Source organism: Fundulus heteroclitus, chromosome 10, assembly GCF_011125445.2.
Source record: "Fundulus heteroclitus isolate FHET01 chromosome 10, MU-UCD_Fhet_4.1, whole genome shotgun sequence".
Lineage (NCBI taxonomy): Eukaryota > Metazoa > Chordata > Actinopteri > Cyprinodontiformes > Fundulidae > Fundulus > Fundulus heteroclitus.
Window position 1 is genome coordinate 29,087,586 of NC_046370.1, and position 26,988 is coordinate 29,114,573.

A 26,988-nucleotide genomic window follows, 5' to 3' on the forward strand; every position below is an offset into this window, starting at 1 on the left:
CATAAATCAGTCTTTTTACTGCAGTGCGATAATCTCCCACAGAAAATAGATCCAATCTTTAACTTGACTAAATTTATAAAGTGGCCGGAAAAGGCCAACATTAGCAATGCATTAGAAACATTTTCCAATTTATGCTTGCCAGTTGATTCCCATGACTTTTAATTAGTAACTTCTTGATACCTCAGGGTATAAACTTATTACACAAAGGTCCCTCTTCAAAATGGGGAAGACAAGAGAACATTTCATTCAGGTAAGGCAGCTGCAAGCTAATCTCCAAGTCTAGCTACAAGATATTAGCTACTTTCCAACACTTGGCCATATTTAAAAACTTAAAACAAGTGAAACTGGGACAAATGAGACTGGATGAGGACCTGAGTTCACTGGCAGTGGCATGCAGCAGTGGAAGGAGGCAGTGAGCAAGCACCACAGAGGAGCCCCCCCCCCTTAAACGGTGTGGTGGTGTGTTAAAGCTAAATAGAATAGAAAGCTTGTGCTGAAAAACATGAAGAATAACTTGGATTTCAAGAGAAAAGTAAAAAAAAAAAAAGAACACATTAGAGACCAGCTCATTCCAGGACTTATTTTATTGACAGGACTAGTTTTAGACAACTAAAATAGGCTGATTAGTAGTAAAGAGGGTAGGATTAGAAAAGCATACAACTGCAAAACTATTACTGGTTATTGCAACCAACCCATTTTCTTAACTTTTCCGTTACTCTGACGTTCCCAACAGTCTCTTGAGTTTAAATCTGCCCAACATCAGTATTGGCCGATGTTGATCATTTTTTAACATATTGGTTTTGGTCCCTTAAACAAAACTGGGCCCGCTGATGTTTATTTCCATGATGTTGCTGTCTTGTACTTGTCTGGTCAGGTGCCAGTGGTAGTGATGAAGTGCAGGGTTGTGGGTCGTTTAACACAAGCAGAGAATGTCAGCGGTGATCGTTTTATGTCAAACGTGTATGTACATATATAAGTCTGTAAATATTAGTTATCGGCCATAACATCTAAATTAATACCGGCTCTTGTTACTGAGCCAAATGTGCGTTTCGATGCATCCCAAGTATTGATATCTCTATTGTTTTAACCTGCATTGTGTGTGGGGCATCAAGAGCATGAACCACATCCAACTGGTCCAATGTTTTATTGGCTTGCAGAGTATATGAATGCTTGACATTTTAGCCATTAGCCTCCAGGATTCAGTATTTTTACAGCAGTGATGATCTCGCTTCAATATTCAATGATGTGGCGCGCTACAAAGCAGTTTCCATGATAAGAGGCAAATTAGTGACAAACCTCCACTGGTGCTTTGGCTCAGAGAACATCTGACACTATGCCAGGGTGTGTGGACAATCATGGCTGTGATAAACAGCACCTTTCTAAAATATTCACACCCTTGACACATTTGCTCACATGACAGCCCCATTTAGTCAGATATAAAGTTTGCTTGTGGCAAACATAGTAGATCTTTCATCTACTATGACTTCTGTCCTACTCCTATGATAAAGGACAGATTGGAGCGTGCGACATATTGCCCCACCCGAGCCGTGGGTCCCTGCAGCTCCTCCAGTGTTCCCTTGGTCTTCATGATACACTTTGCTCTCCCTGTGAGGCCTTCCCAGAACCATGCAGCTTCCCTCTCGAAGACGTTTGAGTGGATTTTATTCAGGGCTCTGAAGGCATTTTGCAGTTTTTAAAATCCTGACAATACTTTGCTGTTTGTGGTCGCACTGTTGCAGCTCCAACCTGCTGTGGTTTGCTGTAAGGCTGCAAGTAGAGGGAAATCTCTTGTGGGTCAGACTTTTTATTTACATTAGTGAAATCATTTGAGTACGTTTTTTTTTTTTTTCCACAGCAGAACATTCAGGTGCGGGACTGTAGAGCGAGCCTCTGGATGGCGTCTGCCAGGTGGGCCATGTCAGGCTGCTGAGCCTGGTGCTTGATGCTCTCCAGAGTCCGGACCTGGAGCAGAGACACAGAGGGAGACGTCAGAGTAGGACATGTCTGCTGTAAAAATGAAAGTTTGAAGGTTCTAGGATCGCAACGGAGTAAAATGAGAGCACAAAGCTGCTCGCTTTGTAAAACAAACTCACAGAGACTCGAGTCTCGCAGTGTCCGTGCTTGTGGCTCAGGTTCCACAGGTTGACGGATAGCTGACTCAGCTTGTTGTTCCTCAGGTCGCCGTGGGCCAGCAGGACCCCGAAGAGGGAGAATGCCAGAGCGCTTTGCCGCCGCACGCTCTGCTGCAGGGACACAGGGGGGAAGAGTTGTCAAACCCCAACAAAAAAGGCGATGGAATCAGGGTAGCCCCCACTCAGCGGCAGGCAGCGTTTTAGAAAAGCTACTTTCAGACTTTGACCGAGAATGTGAAGACAAAATCAGAACGGAGTGACTGCTCTGTGCGGTCTGACCTCATCCCGAGTGAGTGTCTTCAGGTGGTCCAGAATTTGTCCGATCAAAGTCTCGCACAGCTTGTTGATCTCTGACAAGAACTTTGGGTCTCCTCCATATAACGTCTCATTGGAGTCCACTAGGAAACACAAGGTAGAGTCTAACTGGAAAACGCTTTCCCATACGGGTGGTACAAAACAGAACAGAACTGATTCTGTGTACAAATCAACCTCAGTGAATTCTGCATACTGTAAGAAGGGATCCAAAACGTCAATGTGTCTGTTTACCTTTGGGAATGGAGTAGAGGTACGTTTCCTGACTCATAGCAGCGAGCAGCGGCAGAGCACTGATGTAAACCCGAACCTTAGCGTCACTGTTGTCCTCCCAGGTGTAGTCCTGGACCATGTTGAGCAGCCCGCGCACTAAGTAGAGCACGCCGTGCTCCGGATGGTCCTGGAAGCACAGGCAAGGATTCACCCGACTCGGGTCTGACGCACCTCCACAGCTCAAAGGAGTTATTAGAGAAGGAGGGAGTTACCGGGACGACCAGCAGCGTGGCCAGGAAGTTGTTGATAAAGTCCAGGAGGAAGGTCTCGGAGGAGCGAAGCTTCCCCTCCACGCTGATGGAGCGAGGGACCTCAGGAAGGATGCTGACCGCAGCCTTCAGGAACGCATCCGCTGGAAGACAGGGAGGCACGCGCGCTCATAAATGGGAAGGACGGCCAAGTCGGGCCACAACAACCACCAAGTGGACGCTGATCAGGCTGCTCTGGTTGTATTTATGGGCGTCAGAGAAAAGGGGGCTGAGCACTAACATCGCTGATCCCACGCGTAGCACAGGTAGACGACAGTAAACAGGTGGAGGAGGGCGCTGGGGTGGGATTAATGCTACGGTCAGCCCAAAACCAATGCTGCCTTTGGCCCTGATCACACAGTTCTAACGGTGAAACGTGGTGGCTGTGGCATCATGCTGTGGGGATGCATTCCTTCACCAGACACAGGGAGGCTGGTTAGAGCTGATATAAGGAGAGATCCCTTAAATACAATCTACAGACGTGAGACTGGGGAAAGGTTACCCTTCCAGGAGGACGGTTAGCCTAAATTAGGGATGGGCAATAATTGGATCATTAGTGTTACTGTGGAAAACAGAAATTACACAGATAGGAATTATTAAACCTGCAATAATCACAATCTACAACTATTTTACCACTGCTGGCGCCACAGACCATCAATGCATGCTGCGTTAATTTCTAAAATATGATTATACGCAATTATTTTGTTCCGTTTAAGATCCACAATTGCACCACTGGTGTTGTCAGGACACCTACTTGCTAACAGGTATTTCTTTAGTTTTATTAGATTATTATACATATTTAAGAGAGGCTGACTGTATGCAGACAGGCTTTAGATCTGTGATGATTTTAAATACAACAAATTACACAAAACATTGTGTTAAGCGTTTAACCCCGTATCATCACTCGCGACCTTAGACATACAGCCAGAACTATAAAGGGGCGGGGCGGATCAGTCGTGTCTAAAGGTTTTGCACCGCAGACTAAAAAATCCACAAACTCAACTCTCTCACGGGCCATAATATAGATATTTTTAATCAACTCCAAAGGAACAATAATTTTATTGTGAACTCTTATTTTACCCGCTCAGCACTGCATTAAACAAGCAACACATTAATGAAACAAAGAAGAAAAAAAAATACTATTTATTTTATAGTTATTGGATAGTTTAATTCTATTTTGCCGGTCTAAATTTTTTTTTAGTTTATTCCAAGCAACAAGAACTTTTCTGTCAATGAAAATCTAATTTAAAAATTAAAACAAACTTGCAAAAAATGTACATCTGCCAGAGGACCATATTTATACCATTCTTGAGCAGTGGTTGGAGACGGAGGGCACACAAGATTGTTGCAGGGGCCGCGTTTGGACGCTCTAGTTTTAGGTCAAATCATGGCCCAGTCAAAGCCCAAACTTAGATACAGCTAAGAATCTGTGGTTAGACTTCAAAGGAAATAAATAAAGTACACAAACGTCGTCCACGTTGAGCTTGAACCAAGAAGAATGGGCAACAAATACCGAGCAAAAAGGCTGTTATTGTTGAAAAAGTGATTCAGCAAAATACTGATTCAGGGGAACAGAATTAGCACATTTCCAGATTTATGGGGGTTAAAAAAACTAAACAAAACAAAAAAACACGTAATTTTCTATTCTTCCGCACAGTTATGTGCCTCTTTTTCTTGGTTTCTCACATAAAATCTCCTCAGATAAATCTAAATCCAAAATGGAAGACGTGCTCACCCTGAGAGAGACACTGGTTGGCCAGCGCGACCTGACCAGACAGCAGGTAGAGGTGGAGGCGACTGAAAATGCTGCTGAGGGACGGGATGGTGATGAAACAGTAGGCTGCACACGCCTGGAGAGCGGGGACAGAAAGCCGTGAAGAAGAACCCTTCCTCTAAGACACCGTCACCATCCTGGGTGAGCAGAGTGCGTTTGCCGGCTCACTCACCCTGACGAAAGCTGCCGTTTTGCGCGAGTGGTTCCCTTTCACCACCCTCCTGGTCTCCATGGCCAGCTGGTTCACCGTCTGGAGACAACAGGGTCACAGAGCGAGTGTGAAAAAACAAGGGGGGGGGGGGGTGCAGTGTGTGCCCAGTGAAGACGGAGACTCTTTACTGACGTGAATGAGCTGCACCAGGACCGGCTCCAGGTTGCAGAAGGTGGCTCTGGCCTCCACGCAGAAACTCAGCTGCTGCTCGAAGTCCCGACCGAAGGAAACCTGACCAGGAGGAAGAGAGGCCACATTTACTGCCACTCCTGGTAGAGAAATTCATTCGGCTTTCACTGGCGCCTCTGAGGTCAACCCTTCGTACAACCCCCGTTAGCCAGGAGGACAACACACAGGCTTCTTTCCCATGTCTTCAGGATGGAGGATCCAGAAGGATTTCTCCCATCTCTCCAGATCATCCACAGCCAGTGGTTCAAGTAAGGTGGTTAGCAATAGTGTTGCACCGATACCAGTATCGGGCCTAGATCCAGCACTAACATGGTGGTATCGGTAAGTACCAACAAATAGGGCACCGATACCATTTTGATGTTTGTTTGTCACTTGAACGCAGCCTTCTCTTTCCCGAGTACTATTATACATCTTATATAAGTTCATGAAAGTTGCACTATTTTGGCATTTGAGAGCAAAAACTCAGGGTTTAAAAAGAGATTATTCAATTATTAATGTAATTTTACTGTCTTACTGTTGCACTACTATTATACATGTTATAATTTCACCAATGTTGCACTATTTTGGCCTTTGAGTGCCAAAAGTTTATTCAACTATTGTCACCCATTCCAGGTAGGCAATATAAAGTTCTACTACCCTAAGTAATATGCAGTTCTTCATATATACACACACATCCATTTCAAACAGATGGTATCAGTATGTTATCGGTATCGGCCAATACTGCACAGCCAGGTATCGGGTATCAGTATCGGGGCTAAAAAAATGGCATCGGCACAACAGTAATGTAAATAAGCACAGAGTCAGCAACTCTGTGCTTATTTACAAGCACGGAGTTGCTGACGTACAGAAGAGGATTAGGGCCATTGAAAAAAATAAATAAATAAAAGTATTCAATTCTGACTTTTTTCTTAGAATTCTGAGAAGAGAGAGATCCGTCACAGCCTCTCGGCACAATCTGATCCGGTCTGCGTAAATGTCTGGTGGGGTCAGATCACGGCTTGGACAGGGCCGTAAAGTGGGGGCCTGGCCCCCCCGTTCCAGCGCCAGTGTCCACAGCATGTGTTTTATGCTCTCTTCACTTCAGCTGCTTTTCTATAGGACGGAGGTCTGGGAGCTGTGATGACAGTGGAAATATGCTGACTGCTCTGTCTGCTGAACCATTCCTGCTTTCTGGAGGCCATATTCTTTGAGTCACCGATCTGATGAAAGATCGTCTGATCAAAGTCCACAGTTCCTGTTAAAGTCCTGGTAAACTCCAGTAAACTCCACATGTTTATGTTTATGTTTATGTTAAAGGTCAGAAAATGCTGACATCATTCCCAAACCACCACGTTTAATTAGGGCTCTGAGTGTGGCTATGTGGCGGTTTAGGTGAGCAGCCGTTCTCCTGAGTTATGTAGATTGTCCCATTAATGCCTAACTTTTACAGCACCTTCACTTGTATTTCCTGTTTTAAAAGAAATGGGCCTTTGTGCCAAAACATACGTACCCTTTTCCCTCCATTAAGAGGAAACCTGCCTCATTACTCCGCTTTGTTAGCTTGGTCATTTGACTACATTATGTAAAAGGAGAAGAAGAAGAATGCTTTTCATTCCTAATAAATTTGCGAAACATGTTGAGATTTATCTCAAAATGATGTCGACAGCTTTTATTGCGTCAGCGTTAAAATAAAGCCGAGAAGTCTTACCATGCGGATAAAGCCGATGATCAGCAACGCCAAAGATCTTTTCTCATCTTCGAGGGTGAGAGCGCTGCGGGACAAAAAGTAGACGTTACTGAGTAAAGACTGGGATTAAACACACCTTACTGTCCACCAGTATGTTACCATATGCATCGATAACAGCTTCAGGGAAGGATTTTCACAACGTTTAGGAGAGTGCTTAAGGAAATTATTGAGCATTCCCCCAGAATCTCATCTGTGAGGTCAGACGCTGATGCTGGAAGAGGAGGCCTGCCTCTCATGTTCTGTTGGGTTCAGGCCAGGCATCTGTGCAGGCCAGTCAAGTTCTCGGCACAAAACTCGCTAATCCAGGTCTATAGGGACCTTGGTTTGTTCACCGGTGCCCGAATTGGGCTGGAACAGGAGGGAGCAACCAGTTACCATAAAGTTGGGAAGAAGAACTGGTCCAAACTATTTTGGCATGCTGAAGAATTCAGGAAAAGTTGATTTCCCTGGAACCATATAGCCGTTAGCACCAAACGTCCCCCTCGCCCCACCTCAGCCAAAGGACGGTACACTCCTGATAGCTGCCAACCCCACACTGGTCCATTGGCAAAGAGGAACAATTCATCACTCCAGGGACGTCTCCACAGATCTAAAGTCCAGGGGCGACGTCGGAACACCACTGCTTCTGGCGCTTGGCATCTCACTGGATGATATAAGGCTTGTGTGCAGCTGGTCGGCATGGGAAACCCCGTACATGAAGCTCTCTGCTCCGTTGTCGGGGTAATCTAAAGGCCCTGTGAAGTTTGGAGGTCTGCAGACGCTACAGAGTTGGTGATATTATGCCGCATGTACCTCCGCATCCTTTGGTCCCGCTCAACGACCTTACATGGACTACATCCTCTAGAAATTAGAAACTGCATATGTTAAACTGTAGAGGAAACATTAACCTACTTAACAGAGTCGTGCATGGTCTTGCAGATGTGCAGCATGGCGTTGAGGATGACCGGGTCCCTCGTGACCTCCAGCTGGTGTCTGAAGGGAACAGAACAGATCGGGACGAATGCAACGACTGAAACGGCTAAATTCTTACATGCCAGCTAATCTAGGTGCCGGTCTCACTTGATGAAGACCTCCATGATGGATTTGCAGACCTCCACCCTCACGCTGTCCTTCTGGAACATGTCGAGGAACGGCAGGAAGCGCTCCTGAGGAACCGAGGGGTGAACAGCTGTCAAACACCACGAGGGGAAGAGGCAACGCTTTCAAGCTGCCGTTTCGGAGCACATACCATGGAGAAGAGGACGGAGAAGTCGTGGAAGTAGGTGAGGATCTTCCTGATCACTGACTGCAACTGCAGGTGGAGCGAGAACACACCACAGGGATTACAAAGAAGCTAAATAAAATAAGGATTCATAGGGGGGGTTGACTTATCCTGCCGACCTGAGGGTAGGCATCTTCGAACGCTCGGTCAGGAGTCATGTGTTTGATGATGTCGGCCAGGACCGTATTGACCTCACGTTTCTGTGAGGAGAAGACGAAACAGGTTTTAAGACGCTCGGAAAAGCGGCCGCCATTAAACAGGAGCGTAGTTTGGCTCACGGTAAAGTGTCGGCAGGTGAACTCCACCCAGATCTCAGCACAGTTCATGTAATCCTAAACAAAATAATAATAATAAGTTGAGTGAGCCACAATCTGAAACAAGAAACCGGCAGGAGTGTTTTTTGCTCAGAAGCTACAGAACCTGAGGATTTCGGACTTTGGTGATGACCTTCCAGGCTTCGTTCAGGATGGTCAGCCTCTCAGACTCTGGAGGGTCCGCGCAGGCCAGACTGCGCCCCAGAGAGCCGTACAGCAGATGCTGCAGTGGAGACAAACTAAGAGTGTCTGTTCAACTTCCACAAGAGCAAAAAGGGAAAAAAAAAAACTGAACCTGCATTTAAACAACGTGAGGAAGCTCTAACGTGCTTTAAACAAACCGTTTGTGTCCTCTGACCTTAGGGAAGCCGGACTCATCGCAGTCTTTGATCATCCCGATGAAATCCGTGGCTCTGGTTGCAACAAACTCCGGTCTGAACGCTCTCATTATCGAGTTCAGAAGCAAGGCACTGGGGGGGAGGCAGTGAAAAGCAGTTAAGGCGCAAAGATCCCCGCCCCGAACATGGCCAAACTACATCCGCCTGCACTTACTTGTTGGCCATCATCTTGCATCTCTCCATCATCTCTGTGAGGAGTTGCTGATGTGGGAACAAAGACAAGAGGGGCTTAAGTTAGCTGCTGTCTGCTGTGGTTTCGCTTTAGTTCAGAACAGGAGGGTACCTCTGGGGCTCTGTAGGCGATACACTGCAGGATCCAGTTGATGGCGGGCGAGTAGAGCGTCAGGTACTCCGGCGCCTCCACCCTCTGCAGGTGCAGCTGCCTCTGCACGCTGTCTCCGCTGACCTGCCGGAAGGTGGCGAGCAGGTCGAAGAAGTTTGCGTTCAGACTCTCCTTGAGCTGCGGGGCCACCTCCATCCCCACCTGGGTATTCGGAGTGGGGGGTTAGGTCTGGGCACAGGGTTGGAGGGGGAGGATGGAACGACAAGGAGTTCAGGCGACTCACCCTGCAGAGGTAGGCTCTGGCGTACGCGGCGACAAGAGGGTCTCCGATCCCGCGGATCATGGCGGTCAACCGAGGGAGGGTCTCCTGAATGCCACTACACGGGGTGAACAAGCGGCAGCGGGTTACTTCACGGGGCGTTTTACTGTGAAGGGAATCGCGGAAGGGACTTACGATTTGCTGAGGAAACGGCTGCACTTGAGGATAGCGGCTTCGACGTATCTGAGCTCAGAGGTTAAAGAAGCTAAAAGTCTGCCGCTGCAGCTCCAATCTTTTCCGTTAGTTCCCTTAAAAAAAGGATCATCTGTATCCAGATGAATCGGTAAATGCAACTCTGTGGATTCTTCTGAACAAATGCCCACACAGAAACCCCTCTACTCTGATGGAGAAGTTTGCTTTTTGGTCTGAAATCAGAGCAGACCGTGTGAAAAGAGCTGGTGGGGAGCAGAAGGATACAGCCTGGGCAGCAGCTCTCTGATGGAGGCGATCTTGAAGAACCAGTTCAGGCACGTCTCCTTAGCCGTGTCGTTCACGTGCTCAGCTGTGAAGGAGTCTAACGCGGCAAACGGGAAGGAAATCAGAGAAGCTTCCAGGGCCCACCTAAAGTGGGCGGATTTGATCTCGTGACAGCCACACCGTTGATTGGGTTTATATGACAAACCAACACATCGTGCTGCATGATACTGCCGTAAATGATGGTTTTCTAATTTTTTTTTAAAGTAAAATTGTAAAATGTGTTGCGTGCATTTGAATACAGATACCCTGCTATTGCTAAAATGACAGCTGGTAGTCTTTTGGGGTATGCCTCTACCAGCTTTGCACTTTTCGCCCATTCTCCTTTGCAACACAGTGGCGGGACTAGATGGAGAGGGTCTGAGACAAGTCTCGCCACATGCTGTCCATTGGATCTATTCCCATTTTATCCGCTAGGGCCGTTACGACGGCTCTAAACGGCTGCACGATGCCAGGAGAACATAACGACGGCGGATGTTCCTGTCGGTAACGGGGTGGGGTTGGAGCCCAGCTGCAGGGGACAGATGGAGTGGCTGTTCAGAGACAGCTGCTAGTTGCACTCCTAAGACTTTATTGTGCTTTATCGACCAATGAGCATCACCGAAGATATTACTGGCATACAGCCTTAACGCATGCTAGGTTGTTTGGCACATTTATAACCTTACTTCAAGATGGCGCCGCGGATGGCCTCCTCGGCACTTCACTGTCTTTTGAAAAAGGGGGAACCAAAGTCAAATTCCTTGTTTGCAATGGTATTAGTAAATGCTGTACAGTGGGACTGCAATAACAATCCATTTTGCATATATTTCAGCTCTAATCTAAGCCATTCCGATGTTGGTTGAATGTTTAGGGTCACAGTCTTGCCTGAAGATGAACCTCCAGCCTGTTGCCCCTCTGTTTAGCTCCATTCAGCTACCCATTAATAACATAACACTGCTTTGAATTTTCTAAAACCCACTCCCTTACTGCTATTTTGTTGGACCATAAGGTGTTTGTTCTCTAATGTTCCCTAACAAATCTTTAATTGGTTCTTCAGAATAACTGGATTGATGCACTAGATGACACACTGAGACTAGATTACACACAGTAGGTAGGAGACCAACGGAGGCACTTGGGTGCACTGGATTTCTTTTAGTGGTATCAAAAGTAAAAGGTGTCTAAATTCAAACGCACACCGCACTTTTTAGATCTTAATTTATGTTGGTCAAGCACATCAGATCCCAATAAAACATACAGATGTGACTGTTATGAGACAATAACAGTCCTGATTCAAGGCGAGGCCCGCTTACCTGGCAAAGTTCTGGGGTCCGAACACATGGTCCAGATTCTGTCATACACCAGACGGCCTACAAACGAAGAAAAAAAATAAATCACCTGGCGGCTTGACAACAACGGCGACCGGCACGGAGGAAGAAAGGAGGAACTCTACGCACCAAAGGTGTCGAGGATATCGGTGATGAGCACAAACTTGCTGGGGTAGAACTGGATGACAGACGTGTCGGACAGAAGCTTGGAGCACTGCAACGCGGCACACAAATCAGCGCATCTGATCCCAAAGAGACAGGACGAGGCTGTGTTTGCGGCGCTCGCATTTACCTGGATGACAATCTTCAGGGCTTTGACCTTCTGGTCGGAGGACCAGGCCTCCTTCAGGGACTGGTTCAGCTCCTCGATGCGGTTGGCGTAGTCCTGCTGAGAGAGGTTCAGCAGCTCCCTCTGGGAACCCTGTAAAGCACGCAGACACGGAGTCGTCACATACCTCCTCCAACGAGGCGCTGCTCATGCGTGACCTTGTGAGCAGCAAAATGAGCAGATGAATAAGACTACTGCTAGATTCCCATCAGTACCAGTGCTCTAACACCTACTGCAAGGCTGTGTGCAAACTAACAGACCTCCTCCAAATCGTCCAGCTCCTCCAAGCGAGTGCGAACTTTCTCTGAAACAGCCGATGTACCCGGATTGGGGGCTTTTCCTAGTAGACAAAAATCACGTTTATATTTAAAGGCCTAACATGGATTTCTCATGATTTCTAATTCTTTTTTTTGCTTCCTGCATTACTGGGTGCAACACAAGCCCACATCATGATCCATCCTGCCCTGTGCTCATCAGTTAGAGCAGTTCTTTGCATGAAATTCTGCCACCGCCGTTTTGTAGGCAAAAATGTCATTATTTAACACATTTTATTTTCCAAAAATATACTTTTAAATATAGTTATGTTTCTATAAACCAATATATTTATATAAATATATTTATAATTCAGATTTGTTATCATATATCCAGAATTTTCCTTTATATGTAAGAGAGATAATATCGTTCTGATGTTTTTCCTGATTTGCTAAACGTTCCTGGGGGGCTTCTAGTAATAAACTGATCCAAGATCCCAGAACTGAACTCTGTGATTGCCCGAACTTTTGCATCCAGCATATTATGCGACAAACCTAATTTCACATTTACATCACACAGAAGAAAATGTATGTTTGCTTTTTATTATGCATGCCTGCTGCACATCTTCCTTCTCTTTCAGCTGTTTCCTTTCACAACATTTGTCTCCATCCCACTCTATCCTCCTTCACTTCTATTCTATTTTTCCTCCATTTTGGTCATCACCACTGAAGACCTTAACATCAACAGCTCTACTGCCTTCATCTCCCATCTTTAGTTAATTGCTGCCATCACAAAGGGGCTCTGTCCATCGTCTCCGCCCCCTTACAGACTCTTTCACTACTGCTGTGAACCTTGTTGCTTATGATGACTGACATCGGGTACTTGAACAAATTGTTTAATTATATGGACTTAATGTCTCCCTCTTTTTTTAAACACACATTCTGTCTTTCGTTGACTGATTGGTATTCCACCTGCTTCCTACTGTTAAAAAAAAAGATCACTATGTCATGTGCAAACATTGTAATCCTTGAGGACTCCTGGGTGATCTCATTTGTCCTTTACCACTCAGAACAACAAAGACCCCTGAGATGATTACTGGTGTGACCACATCAACCCAGCCACCAACACCCACCACCATCTCAACGTCTTTGTACGTGGCCTTCAATCACCCTCACATCTGCAACACCTGACTTCTTCAGGCAGCGGCACCACAGTGCTACAGCATCAGGACCTAAATACAGGGTTCTTCTGCTTTTTCATGTCAAAATGTAACTTTTCCACATTTGTTTTAAAGCACAAATGCAGAAAGACATTAACCATGATTTTTACAGTACATTATTATTATTATTATTATTATTATTATTATATATATATATATATATATATATATATATATATATATATATATTATATATATATATATATATATATATATATATATATATATATATATTATTTTTTTTTTACAGATGTCAGACTTGTGTGTAAAACCCCAGGAAGGATGGATGAATGGATGCAAAAAACAAACAAAAAAAGAACAACAAAAAAAACAATAGCTTGTAGCTTATTGTGTGTTCCCTAAGCTGGAATATGTCCCACAAAGATTTCACCCTGGTAACTAGTGTTGCACCGATACCGATACCAGTATTGGCCTGGGCCCCGATACTGGTATCGGTAAGTACCAACAAATAGGTCACCGATACCATTTTGATGTTTGTATGTCACTTGAACGCAGCCTTCTCTCTACTGACACTCACTAGTTCTACTGGATTCACTTTGTATTAGTCTTTTTTCTGCTTTAATAAGGTAGAAGCTTGACAAAGCCATGATGGCAATTATTTTACATCCAAGTAGTATGCTGTTCTTCATATATACACACATATCAATTTCAAACAGATGGTATCGGCCGATACTGCACAGCCAGGTATCGGTATCAGGGCCAAAAAATGGCATCGGCGCAACACTACTGGTAACATGCGGTGACAATAAAAGAGTCTTGATTCTTGATGGATGTTACAGTTTTTGTTTTTTTTAACGATTGCTCAAGCACCATTTTGAAAACAGGGCTCAGAATTTCAAAACACTACACACAGTTAGCACACACACACTCACACACACACACACACACACACACACACACACAATATGCGGAACACATCAGATCCTGTGCAAAAAAGAAATACTCTTGTAAAAACTATACACATTTATAAGCACACACATTTAAGGTTTAATTGTGTTTCAACTAGTTACACACTGCTGTGTTTAACTTAAAACGTTTTTTAACAATTCTACCTGCTAGTAACTAGCAGCTAGTTAGTAGATAACTATGAGTACACAGAGAAAGTGAAAATATAAAAACAGTAAATTCACCAAACAACACAAAATCAATGCTGATTGAAAATATGATCTATAACCAAAATCAGTCAACGTAGTCAATCCCAACAAAACGTGCTCCAACACTGTAAGGCCAGAAAATAGACAAATAGAAATACTGCGCTATCAGTAGAGGTTAAAAGTACTGCAAAGTAAAAGAAGAAAACAAGAAGAAATCTGAACAACATAAATTACATTAAATACCACAGTTCTCTTCACCCAGCTGGATCTGGCCTGAGAATTTCATCAACATCGAGGAAGATACCCTCATTGGCTAGAGAACATGGGAAGAACCATGTTCAATGATGGATCCGTCCTTGCACAGCTGACATTTGTTCTCATATGAGGACATTCTCCTCCTGTTTCAGGTCTTCCTTTTTCTCCACCTCCATCTCAACTTACTACTCATCCTCCACGGTTTCCACCTCTCACCCTCAGGCCGCTTCACACTGACTACGTTTCTTTGGCACTCCATCCGTTCATCGCAAACCGTGCAGCAATCCAAACCGGATCCATCCATGCATCCAGACAGTCCCGCCCCGCCACCCTCCCTCCTTTATTTTGGAATATCGCCGGATCCGCCTGGATGAAGGAGCATGTCTGACTTCTATTTTGGTTAAAAAGCAGTTGAACTCCCCTGCTGCCTTTTTTTGCAGTGCTCAAACCTGACCGGTGCGTCTACAATAAAGCAACCGCGTGTTTGGACACCTGAAGCGTGCGTTTTAATGGACTGGCTCATGTCAGTGTCAGTGCTTTGGAATTGAAAGGAAGAGACATTGTGATATACTGCTTTGTCTAATGTGTAATGTTTTTTTGTTGTTGCTTTTTTTGAACCAGCAATATCCCGGTTTACGCTCACTGTGACACGGCTGATGAGAGAGAGAGACGGCGGTCTTACCTCTGTCAGAGCCCATAAAGAGGTTCTGCCAAGAGAAAGAAGAAAACATTTTGGTTTGAGCCCTAAAAACACGTGGGCGTGTCCGAGAAGCTTCCATGAGTGAAACCGTTCTGAATATTTTGGACTCACAATGGAGAGCTTCTCAGTGGTGGTGAACCTGGCCAGGATTTCTCCTCGTTTCGTTGACCAGGGCTCAAAGTCTGCCCCTATCGGCTCTTCCTCCTTAACTCTCTTCTTCCTCCCAAGGTCCTGGAAGCAAAACACGTCCGTCAGCTCAAGCTTAAAAATCATTTTTAAATGTTTTCCATTTTTTTTAGTCCTGCCCTTTCTGCTGGATCGGCGTGTGAACTGACCCCGCCGGAGCCGCCGTGCGACAAGGCTGACGTCTCGCTGGTGGAGGCAGCGGCGAACATGGACAGGGGGTCTGTCCCGTCCAGCATGGAGCTGAGGGGGTCTGCGGGTGCTGAGGAGGAGGAGGAGGAAGATGAGGAGGTGCTGCCTTTACGGGTTCCACGACGGGTCTTTGTATCTGTGACCTGGATGTAAGAAAAATAAGAAGAATGGGCCATGATTATTCCTCTCATGTGACAAATTAGACTAACAAGTTTCAGAAGGTGCAGCTCCTCTGCTCTCAGGCTGAACAGGAGGAGGCGAGGGATACCATGATGGGTTTCAGGGGGTGGTAGTCTCCAAACTCGACAGGAAGCGCCTCAGGATGACACCTCTGCAGCTCTGCCTCATACTTACGCCAACGGGAACGCCTGTTTTTTTTGCACAGCAGACAGAAAAAGACGTCATTCATAAATCCATCATGCATGAAAACCACCACAACCCAGGCACACAACGCCTGTCAGAGGGTTCCAGAGAGTCAGCTTACTAGTAAACTAAAAGCAACGGGCTGTCATGTTGTGTCTGTAGCCTGGTGTAGCAAATAACAGTTAAAAACTGTGTAAAAAAAGGTTATAAATGCACAGTTTAGTGGTCAGATGATATATGCGCGCTCTCCAGCGTCACGCATTACAATCATACGACCACTTTAGCAGATCAGCGTTGATAACTACATGTTTTTTTAATGAGAGAAAAAGCATCTTACCACTGTACCGAAGCCATTTTTTTTACCACGTCACATGACACTTCTGGAGTCTGGACTTCCTGGTTCAAGCTGATATTTGATGACGACGAGGTCCTTTTTTTTAGCTTTGAATTCAGCGCGAGTCTTGTTATTTTAGCAGAGCTACATCTGCAGTGGAACAAAGGCTCAAAAGGTAATCCGGGACAGCGTTTACTATAGCTGACGGCTGTATAAAATCACTGCTCTTGCGAATGTGACTTCATTTCCCATGGTACATTGTGCGCGTTTGAGTCCTCGCCACAGAGAAGACAATAATAACTACAGACATCTCGCTCTCACTAATTTTACGCACACGAAACTTAATACTGTTTGCCTATTTTTATTCTTCATACTGCAGTAGTTAACATTCAGCGCAATATTTACATTTTTATTTATTATGTTTTACCTTATTTTTCTTTTTTTTGGGTCTCTTCCTTAACACAAGGAACGTGCTACTTTTCCTGTGAGGTAGTGAATCATCTGTCTATTGGTGGAGCTTCGTCACTTTCTCCGCTTTGTGCTGCCCGCCCCGGTCTGTCTCCAGTCAGGGGGATCCCGTAGGTCACCGGTGTAGTGAAACCATGACCTGACCGGTGTACCCGGCTTTATCTGCGCTTCCTCTGAACAGGTAAGGCCCGACATTGCTAGTTTATGCCTTTCAAAGCGTGTTTTCTTCTCTCATAACTGAACGTTTAACAAAGGTGCGCTTTCAGGCAGCTAATGTTAGCTACCTCGCTAATATTACTGGATCTAATTGGAGGAATGCGTGCGGTTAACAAGATGATAAAAGTCAGGAGGTTGAAATCGCGTCATCGTGGGACTCTGAGCTGGTTTCTGGCTTCATACAGCGGTGTGGTGTGGCAGAAGAAGAAGCCCTGACATGATGGGCACATGTTATTCTCTTTATGCAGCCAAACCCAACCAACAGGGGACTGGAGAGTGGCATAGACAACCCTGATCAAGCTCCTGAGAGCGAGGGAAACCTAGCAAGAATGAGCATTTGGCAAGGTTGGATCTGGAGAAGGTGCTAAGAAGAGTTTCACAATGCTGAAAGAAATGAGAGCTGCCTCACACACCAAATGATAATAATAATAATAATAAACAAAAGACAAAAATCTGTGTCCAAAAGGACTCCAGAGCTCCACCATCCTTCTTGAACAGTTGTTGGGGCAGGCTTGATGTTTCTAGGAATCTTCAGCATGACTTCATCCAATGTCTGCAGCTCATGTCTATTTTTATTCTGTGAACTCCCCTTGCCATCCATCCCCAAATGCTCTTAAGGAGATTTTGATCCGGGGAGCAATGCCGGATGGTGACGTCTCCTGCAAGAAGTCCTTTATGGACCCCTGAGGTTACGGCTCAGGCGAGGGCCCTCAGTGGCCAGGGATGCCCGCAGCAACATCCCCACACGGCCAGCTGCTGTTTGGAGTGTAAAAGTACGATTTGAATAACAATGTTGTCGGAGAGATTAAACCGATCTGGGATGTTACAGAAAAAAATCTGTCAGTTGTTTCTTTGACTTGGATCCAAACGTCGCAGCCAGATCATGCAGGCTGAGACGAACAACAAGTTACGGTTTCCAAACCTTTTTAAGTCCTTTTAGTGAGACGCCAGAGTCCGTGTCGGTGAGTTTTATCTAGTTGTATGAAGCATACGGTAACACCGGCGTTGACCCTCCCCCACCAGTTGCTGTGCACTGCTGATCTGCAACACTTCTTATGTTAATGCTGTTCTAAAACCACAGTCGGGAGGCTACATGTAGCGCCTCCGTTAAACAGCAGATAGCCCGGCTGAAAAACCCATAATAGCCGTTAGACACACGGCTGCTGCTACTAAACGCCCCGTGCGTGCTCTAGATTCCTGCTTCAATCTGTATATCAACATAACTACACTCAACAACAATATAAACGCAACACTTTTGGTTTTGCTCCCATTTTTTTTAATGAGATGAACTCAAAGAACTAAAACGCACCGGTCTAAATCTGTGATAATGAGCACGTCTCCTTTGCTGAGTGACCTTTTATCGTGGGCAGTCTAAGGCACACCTGTGCACTAATCATGGTGTCTAATCAGCACCTTGATATGGCGCACCTGTGAGGTGGGATGGATTATCTCTTTTGTTTTGACGTCTCGCACAAGAAGACTACCTAGCGTGCAGGAAACGGGAACGCCATGATGTTAGAGGAAGGCGGGCGCAGGAAATCAGGTACGCGTGGACATTTGATCATCTACGGTTTGACGCAGGCGGTTGGGAAGCGAGTTTTCTGAGATTCTAGGAGGCAGGAGACGGACGAGCGGACTTCTTGACCTCAGCGAGACAGCCTGTTTAGGTACCAAGACCCGCTCAGACCTCTGGCCGGGTTTTCCAAAGGTCCCAGGTGTCGTTCAGCACCTACCGTGGAGATTTTGTCGCAGTGCGATTCTTCCACATGTCCCTTTCTCCCCGTCAGGTGAGAACATGTTGTGCACAACACGAACAACAGGACTTCCAGCACCTTCTTTCTCCCCCCGTGTCTCCCTGTTTGCATCCTTCACTACTTCCCCGCATAAGTATTCGCACCCCTTGAACATTTGGACAGATTAGAACCACCAACTTCAATGTGTTTTTTTTTAATTAGGATTGGATATGATGGACCAAGACGAAGTGGCAAATGTTTGAGAAGTGGAAGGAGAAGCATACAGGAAGTGGTGTGTGCGTTTGTTTTAGCAGGGATGGGGAAGCTGATTGGAAGACGGATGGAGCTTCACAGGCCAGTCCTGGAGGAAAAGCTGTAAAAACCTGCTGGGGCGCGGGTTCCCTGGCCAGGAGGGCGGAGACCCTGAACGTACCGCCAGCGCTGCTGGTGGAACGGCTTAGATCGTCAGAACGGTCCAGTCAAAGTCTGGACCGTTCTGCCGATCTAAGAATGGAGTGAAAGGCTACGTTCACACTGCAGAGAAACGCGACCCGTATCTGTCTTTTTCGCGGCAGTGTGAACGGCTCAGTTCTGATCTTATCACCCCTACAAAAATCTGATTTGTGCCACTTCCATATGTGGTACTAATTCTGATACGTATCAGATTTTTTTTCTAAGCATCTTCAGTTTAAACGGCCATGTTGCACTTTATCTGTCTTGTTCCTCAGAGCAGAGTGGAGCTCTGCGGAACAAAATCCACCTGGCGAGAGTCAGGTTAGGTATGAACTTATTTGTAAAAAGTTGTGAAAACCGTGTAAAATTGTCCCTCCGCTTCATCTACGCACCACTTTGTGCTAATCTATTGCATAAAAGCAACGGGGAGAGAAGGGATGTGGTTAGAAGGTGACAGAATGTGCTGGTTGTGTTTAAATGTGTCTCCAGCATCGTGTCAGTCCTCTCAGATCGATGGGACGTTGCCTCGGCATCCCCGGGGTCGCTTCCTGCTCCTCCGTATTATTCACGCCGTGGCCGTCCCCCCCTCCCTCCAGGGTTGCCGCTCTGCTTCTCCCCTCCTAACTTCTTGGAACCTTGCATGGTGCAGATCTGGCCCTGAATTATTCAGAGAAGTTGGTGAGTGGGGGCGTATCGCTGCACTTGATAGCCCCCGTCTGGCGGGGGGGGCCTGGCGGCACACCTCCTGCAGGAGAGGCTCTCTCTGCGCTCGTTCGCCCTGAGCGCTCCGAAGGAAAGGAGGGTTCCTTTGCTCCCCCGTCGGGCCGCTGCCCTTTGACCTCTGGGGCTGGAGATGGAGAGCTCGGCGAGCGTCTGGCTGCGGTACGAGCAGCTGCTGTTCTACGCGGCCTGCGTGTCTCACTGCTGGTCTGTGTGCCTGTGTGTGTGCGTGTGCTTGGAGGGCAGGCGGTCCCGGAGGCGAGCGGCCGGCGGAGGAGGCGGAGGAGGCGGAGGAGGAGGCATGCGTCTGGGCAGCAGCTGGAGGTGGCAGCTCTCCCGCGCCATGAGGCAGGCGCTGCGCTGGTGCCGACTGTGCCGGCGGCGGAACGTGGGTCGGGTCGGGGGCGGCGGAGGGCGTCTCGGAGCCAGGCTGATGGCGCTGTGGAGGTACGGCCGGCTGCTGCTGCGCTCCCTGTACTACAACAGCCTGAGCGACTCGGACACGCTGCTGGACTGCGCCTTTGAGCCGGTGTACTGGATCGTGGACAACGTCACCCGCTGGTTTGGAGTGGTAAGCTGTCTGATCCCCCGGCCCGTAACCCCTTCCTCTGCCCCCCCCCACCCGACTAACCTGTCATCCCTGCCGCCCCGCCAGGTGTTCGTGTGCCTGGTGGTCCTGCTGACGTCCTCTGTGGTGATCATCGTCTACCTGTTCGTCCTACCAACCATCCTCAGCACTTACCCCCTGCACTGGATCGCCTGGCATCTGTGCTGCGGCCACTGGCTGCTCCTCCTGGTGGTCTTCCACTACTACAAGGCCACCACCACCTCCCCTGGACACCCCCCCAAGGTGCCCAGTCCGTCAGGCACAACGAACACACCTTCGCCTCTTTGTTACGCTGCAGCCACAGACTCATTGGGTTTTCATTATGCCATGACCTGCTTATTGTTTAAACGTGCTTAAATGTTCTGTAGGCTTCAGAATATTTCCCCCCATTGTGTTTAAAAATGACAGCTACGGTGGCTTTAGGGCTGCATATCTGCTATGTGTCCACCGGTCCTCTCCGGTGTCCAGCCCACTGTCCTCCTGAGGGACATTTTGTGTTCAGATGAAGAGGAGATTCCTCCCCTCTTTGCTGATGACTGCATCAGACTGAGTGTGGCTCACGTTCCACCGAGCGGACCCCATCACTCTTAACACGGCAGGAATATCTCTTAAGATTAGCTCAATGCTGTGTTCGGACCAACCGCCGTTTGAGCGTTTGGTCTGGAAACGACGAGAGCAGCTTGGCTTTATTTACTAAATAGCGTAATATAATCTGCGCCGTGTCTGAATTCACCAGATAATTCAGAGGCATTTAGAGTTTGGTGAGACGCTTCACTGCAAAAAGGGAACTAAAAGTAAGTGAATTTCTCTTGAAATCAGTGTATTTTTACTTGATTAGAGCAGGTATATAAGACTATTTGCCAATGGAATAAGATTTTTGCACTAAAAATAGGAACAATTCATCTGCATCATCTTATTTCAAGTGCAGGATATCTAATGATCTTATTTTAGGGGTAAAAATCATATTTAGCTCCTCAAATCAAGGAAAAATACACTAATTTCAAGACATTTTTACTTACTTTGAGTTGCCTTTTTGCAGTGTTAAAGCGCATCAAGCCAAACGGGCAGCAGGAAATGCGGCGAAAGCTTCAAGACGCGTTGCAGGACGCTCAAAAGGCGTTTGGTCTGAACGCAGCATTAAGATAAGCTTAATTAAATAAAATAAAGATATTCCTGCCGTGTGTGGTGTGCTAAAAGCGATCAGGTCCGCTCGGTGGACCGTCAGATCAGGGTATGTGGTGTCCCCCGAGGTCAAACAAACATGCAGCCTGCTGAATGTGAGGTGTAGCCAATCAGAGGTGAGGGAAACCGCGCGGTAGAAAAGCCCAACTTACCTCTTTATATCAGTGCAGCAAACGTACACTGCAAAAGCGGAACTAAAAATAAGAAAAATTTACTTGAAATGAGTGCATTTATCCTTGATTTGAGCAGGTAAATAAGATGATCTACCAGTGGAATAAGATTCTGGCACCTAAAATAGGAACAACTCATCTCTATCATCTTATTTTAAGTGCAGTATATCTAATAATCTTATTTTAGGAGTCAACATACTCATTCCATTGGCAGATAATCTTATTTACCTGCTCAAATCAAGGACAAACACACTCATTTCAAGAAGTTTTTTTACTTATTTTTAGTTCTGTTTTTGCAGTGTAGAGCTCCAATTTCCTCCACTCCTTTAACCAACGCCTTTTCTTTTTGTAATGTTTTTTTTTCTCCGTTAAAATCAGTCCACGAACTATCGCCATCGTTTTCACCCATCGTCCATGTTTATTTACTCCCAACTAACGTTTGGTCTCGAGAGGATTGGCAAGAATTGCCATCTGACCGATCCTGGGTGAAAGCTGGCCGTGTGTTGTGCTCTCCGTCTGACCGGCCTCTGCAGACTCTACCAGCAAACCCGTTTTATCTAGGATTGTTTCATTGCTAAGTCTGGTTTCTCTCAGGTGTTGAAAATCGAACAGATCCACTGCTGAGAGGCTAAAATCCCAAAAGCGCTATAGAGGGAGCCTCATGGTACTGTTTTATTGTTTCAGTGAAGTCTTTTCCTTGTGCGCTTGTTTCAGGACAAACGGGACGTCCCCTCTGTTTCCGTCTGTAAGAAGTGCATCACGCCCAAACCACCAAGGACCCATCACTGTAGCATCTGCAGCGTGTAAGCTCTCCTCCTCCTCTTCCTCCTCCCACAGCAGCCTTCTTCCTCCCCTCCTCTTAACCAGCGCTTTCTTTTGTGCTGCAGGTGCGTTCTGAAGATGGACCATCACTGCCGTATCCTTTCAGACTAGCCGCTAACATTTTAAGCCTTCCCTACTGTCTGCTCTCGCCGTGGCCATCGTGTGACCCTGAACCCTCACCCAGCCTGGCTGAACAACTGTGTGGGCCACCTGAACCATCGCTACTTCTTCTCCTTCTGCCTCTACATGACCCTGGGCTGCATGTACTGCAGCATCAGCAGCAGGAACCTGTTTCTGGAGGCTTACAGCGTCATCGAGGTGAGGCAGGGTGAGCCTGGGGACACTGGAGCTGGAGTCCTGAGGTCTGCATCCTGCAGCTCTGCAGGCTCCTACGGCTCTTTTAGGCCCTCCAAAGTGTGTCTGGATAATAGGAGGGGGGTGGGGAGGCTTTATGTTACTAGTTATTAGAATAGTTTGTGGTATTTAGGCATTAACAGCAATCGTAGCCCTAACTACACAAATGATGCTCCTAAAAGCATTCTCATTTTAAACAGGCTTCTTCTGGACACCAATCCACATAAATAAGTGATTTTTTTAAGCACTAAGCAGCACACTATAACTGCATTTCATTAGATTTACAAATGTGTCGATATATGTGGATGCTCTGATGGAGCCAACATTGGAGAAAATAGTAAAAATAACAAACGCAGCCAGTTTGTGGGGTTTTCAGCATCGTTAAGCTGACTCTCGTTATCGCAAAAAAACTTTAGTCCCAATAACCATAAATTACATTATAAAGGCCCAGCCCTTTCCTTAACTGCCCAGATTTATAAAGAACTGTTTTAAATATAAAGTATTTCCTGTAATATCTAAAATCAAACTGATGGTAAAATAAACCCTTTTCTTTTGTCATTAGGCCACAAACTAAATGCATTATTTTCCTATTTTTTCTATAAAAAACGGAAACCTTCCGTTCTTTGTTGTAAAACCTAACCATATGATTTGAATCGTGGCTCTTTAACCGTAAAATCGGTATTGTGGCTCCAGACAGCCGAGGCCTCTGCGTTACAGAGCGAGGCGAGCTGTGCTGCTAGGCGGGGCGCCGTGAAACCGAGGAGCTGCTGATGCCACGTTTGGGAACAGCAGCATCTGCCAGACGGAGGAGAGGAGGCAGAACCGGAGCTCAGTGGGAAACAGGACACCTGAAAAGGATCCTCTGATTATATCTACATCTGATTAAAGTTTGGGGAAGTAGAGAATGCTGGATTAACAATTGGAGGACCTGCAGTGACGGTTTTTGTAATCCTATCCAAGAATTATTCAGCAGCGGGTCTCCAGGTTCCTGAACACTTTTAAAGGTTTTTCTTTAGGCTTTTGAAGCTCTTTCACTTGTGTTCTTTAGCTTTATGTATCTTTAAGGTATGTAAAGTCTATGGATCTAGAGGAAAATAACTCTAGTCACCCATCTTGGACATGAGTTTGATGATAGCAGAGCGGCGGGCTGTATTTCCTCTCCGTTTCAGACTTCCTTTCAGGCGACTCCTCCAGACACCAGCCCCAGAGAAAGCGTTGCCCACAAGTGCATCATCTTCCTCTGGGTTCTGACCAGGTGAGCAGCGCTCCCATCAGGACCGTGATGGCGCCATGTAGCTAGCCGGGCTTCATGACGTGCTTCCTGTCCGTCCCGATCCTTTAGCTCGGTCGCGGTCGCTCTGGGAGGACTCACCCTGTGGCACGCCAAGCTCATCAGCAGAGGCGAGACCAGCGTGGAGCGCCACATCAACCGCAAGGAGGCCAGACGGCTGCAGGAGAAGGGCAAGGTGGAGGAAACTGTTCCTGTTTTTCCAACTCACTGCCAGAAATAGAGATACTCTGACATAAGGGATGAGTCTGTTGTTCTAACTGAATAATATGGAAATATTTTTATATATATATTTGATCTTTCAACAAAAATGTCAATAAAGACAACCTAGGCTGTTCTTGTTGTCTAACGGATCCTCTCCTCCATTGTAGGTGTTCAGAAATCCATTCCATCACGGCAGACTGAACAACTGGAAGTTGTTTTTTGGAGTGGAAACAAGGAGGTGAGGCGAACAGCCACGTCACAGCTTTAATATTCTAATTTCAGATTAACAAGCAGATGAACGGAACCGCTTTTAAAAAGTCAGAAACAGAATGAACTGTTGCAAGGAAAGAAGAAAGGGAGCGAGGAAGGATGGAAAAGAGGAAGGGTTGCGGAAGGAAGGGATGGAGTTAGTACTGTATTTTTCGGATCATAAGGCACACTGTGAATTAACGTGTCTGTGTGTCTATGTCCACATATAAAGCGCACCAGATTATAAAGTGCACTAAATATTCACACATTCCTAAGTGTGTAATATCACTCCGCCCCTCCGCGTACACATCTCTCTCCTAAGAGGGAGAGCTATCCGTCTCTGTCAGGAGGACAGAATAGTTGAACTACACTGCCCTGTTTCTAACGTAAGGCTAAACTAAACATAACGTTTTTATATTTAATTACCTTACTTGGTTTATTGTTGCTAAGGCGTACTCTGGGCACAGGTTGCCTTACATGACTGTACTTCTAGTTTAGACATTACAGTCAGGCAGTCTGGTAGACAGCTCAGGGGACCAGGTAGTGAAACAGTGTACCGTAATGCTCTGAATATCCATTGAGCGGAGCGGCTTTGTTGCTGATCAAAGCCGTACTTACACATTTTAACAGATTTATGAGCACATTTATGTCATAAAATCAGTCAGTAAACACAACTAATACGATAATCATATGTAAGGCGCACCGGATTATAAGGCGCGCCATCAATTTTTGAGAGAATTTAAGGATTTTTAAGTGTGCCTTATAGTCCGAAAAATACAGTATTATAAAAGAACCTTGTGACATGAAATAGTTCTGATCTTTACCTGGTTACTTTCAATTAAAACTGAACGATATGAACCAGAAATTATCATCACACTATGTTTTTAAGATAGTTGCAAGTTAGAAGTTTAGTTTCTGAGATGGTATCTGTTTCAATACAAACTTAAAGAACAAATTAAAACGAATAATATTGATGAGTAATACACTGAACTGCCGCTGAATTCCCTTAAGAATTGCATTGCTTTATGGATTAATAAGGCTTTCTCAGCCAGCGCTGTATTGACGTCCCGTCTGCATCCCCGTTTACAAGCCGAGCGCTCTGCAGGCGTCTTCGGCCGTCTTTCAGCTCACGCTTCCTGTTGTTCTCCAGGCACTGGCTCACACGGGTCCTCCTACCGTCCAGCCATCCTCCCAGTGGAGACGGCATCATGTGGGACTGCACCTTCACCAGAAGCGACCCTATGGCCATCTGACCTTTTGATTCCCCTCTGATCCAACATGACACCCTCCAGTCAGCGAGGGCTTGCTTGTGGCACACACACAGAGAGAGAACGCCCACCCTGGCTGCTTTAGTCTCGCCGCCTGAAATCATCCGGCAGTGGAGAACAAGCTGGACTCTAAACAGCGGGAAGTAAATGTGACTCGTTTGCTTAGGATTAGTTGTCATATCCTGTCCTCAGAGCTGCAAGCGCCGCAGTTCTGACCCGAGACTGCACAGCTGCTGCTGGCCAGCATGTTGGGGAGGAGTCAGAGGACCGGACCGTCTGCTTATTCTGAGGACGGAGGTCTTGAATGCGTAGTGGGCTGTAACTGTGGGTCGGGCGCCGAGGGCACAGCCAAGTGTGTTTGTGGGATTCATTTCCATGTTTGTGTTGTTGACAACTTTACCCGGTTACTTCCTGTTGTACGTTTTGAGGAGAGTGAAAGGGGGGGGCTACATTTAGCACTACTGATCCGACGCTTCCTGGCGCCAAAGCAAGAGAAAAATGATGAACTTCAAACATCTCAGTGGTGTAGGAGAAAGGGAGGACAAAAACTGCAACTCCTTTCAGTCTTTTTGGCTCTTTTTTCATGTCTGTTTAGCTGTAAATAAGCCCATTTAAATTAGCAAATGATGCACTGTGAAATAATTTCCATTAAGGTCTTTGATTTCAATGCTTCTAGCAGTAACTGTGGGAGGGATAAGCAGGATTTGTTACCTTAGAACTATGACAAGATTCTGATGGAATCAGTGACCAACAGGAGCTGTGCTCCACTTTTCTTTTTAAATAAAACACGTTTAGTTATTTTCTGGTGTGAAGCTTCTTTATTATCTTCATTGATTAAAAAAAAGACAACTATAGGGTAAATGACAGTACAGTTTTAGGTGTCGACGGTGCCTTTGAACACATCTGGTCATCACAACAAACTTTAATCTGTTTTATGTTTAAACCAACACAAAGTAGAGCGTCGTCATTTTCAGCAGTGATGGAGATGTTTGGAGCTAAATGCACATCAATCCTAAACGATGAGCTGATAGAGGCTGCAAAAGACTGGGGTATAAACATCCAAGCAGAGCTACACGGTGGTAACGGTTTGCTTCA

The 26,988-nt window shown here is 46.2% G+C and overlaps 2 protein-coding genes across 3 annotated transcripts; one reads left to right on the top strand and one right to left on the bottom strand.

Moving 5' to 3' along the window:
* Positions 1–1,788: 1,788 nt before the first annotated feature.
* Positions 1,789–16,299, bottom strand: vps35l (VPS35 endosomal protein sorting factor like). Of its 2 annotated transcripts, none has more exons than XM_012869234.3 (30): positions 16,163–16,299; positions 15,731–15,830; positions 15,423–15,605; positions 15,199–15,318; positions 15,070–15,094; positions 11,807–11,886; positions 11,511–11,639; positions 11,348–11,432; positions 11,204–11,260; positions 9,858–9,954; positions 9,576–9,623; positions 9,405–9,498; positions 9,122–9,322; positions 8,993–9,039; positions 8,799–8,910; positions 8,547–8,663; positions 8,405–8,458; positions 8,246–8,326; positions 8,094–8,156; positions 7,925–8,010; positions 7,757–7,837; positions 6,827–6,890; positions 5,083–5,181; positions 4,912–4,989; positions 4,701–4,815; positions 2,930–3,069; positions 2,679–2,844; positions 2,412–2,530; positions 2,094–2,243; positions 1,789–1,962 (listed from the first exon to the last, which is right to left on the bottom strand). In XM_012869234.3, the coding sequence occupies exons 1-30, from the start codon at positions 16,177–16,179 to the stop codon at positions 1,864–1,866; spliced, it is 2,907 nt and encodes a 968-aa protein (XP_012724688.2). In that variant the 5' UTR covers positions 16,180–16,299; the 3' UTR covers positions 1,789–1,863. The 2 variants fall into 2 exon arrangements, with proteins under 2 accessions (XP_012724688.2, XP_035998365.1); XM_036142472.1 differs by lacking the exon at positions 16,163–16,299 and adding an exon at positions 15,947–16,079.
* Positions 16,300–16,673: 374 nt separating this feature from the next.
* Positions 16,674–26,698, top strand: zdhhc16b (zinc finger DHHC-type palmitoyltransferase 16b). The gene is made up of 10 exons (XM_012869236.3): positions 16,674–16,808; positions 19,996–20,320; positions 20,405–20,599; positions 22,423–22,511; positions 22,596–22,624; positions 22,715–22,848; positions 24,054–24,139; positions 24,227–24,350; positions 24,544–24,614; positions 25,776–26,698. The coding sequence occupies exons 2-10, from the start codon at positions 20,051–20,053 to the stop codon at positions 25,876–25,878; spliced, it is 1,101 nt and encodes a 366-aa protein (XP_012724690.2). The 5' UTR covers positions 16,674–16,808; positions 19,996–20,050; the 3' UTR covers positions 25,879–26,698.
* The last annotated feature ends 290 nt before the right edge of the window (positions 26,699–26,988 follow it).

Bases quoted from the DNA above. Each gene is read 5' to 3' on its own strand.
- vps35l (XM_012869234.3), bottom strand. The intron at 6,891-7,756 runs GTAGGTTAATGT...TTTGTCCCGCAG, and splicing joins ACCATGCACGACTCTGTTAA to CGCTCTCACCCTCGAAGATG. The intron at 2,845-2,929 runs GTAACTCCCTCC...CTGTGCTTCCAG, and splicing joins CCACGCTGCTGGTCGTCCCG to GACCATCCGGAGCACGGCGT.
- zdhhc16b (XM_012869236.3), top strand. From the start codon at position 20,051: ATGCGTCTGGGCAGCAGCTGGAGGTGGCAGCTCTCCCGCGCCATGAGG. The intron at 24,140-24,226 runs GTGAGCAGCGCT...CCGATCCTTTAG, and splicing joins TTCCTCTGGGTTCTGACCAG to CTCGGTCGCGGTCGCTCTGG. The intron at 24,615-25,775 runs GTGAGGCGAACA...GTTGTTCTCCAG, and splicing joins TTTGGAGTGGAAACAAGGAG to GCACTGGCTCACACGGGTCC.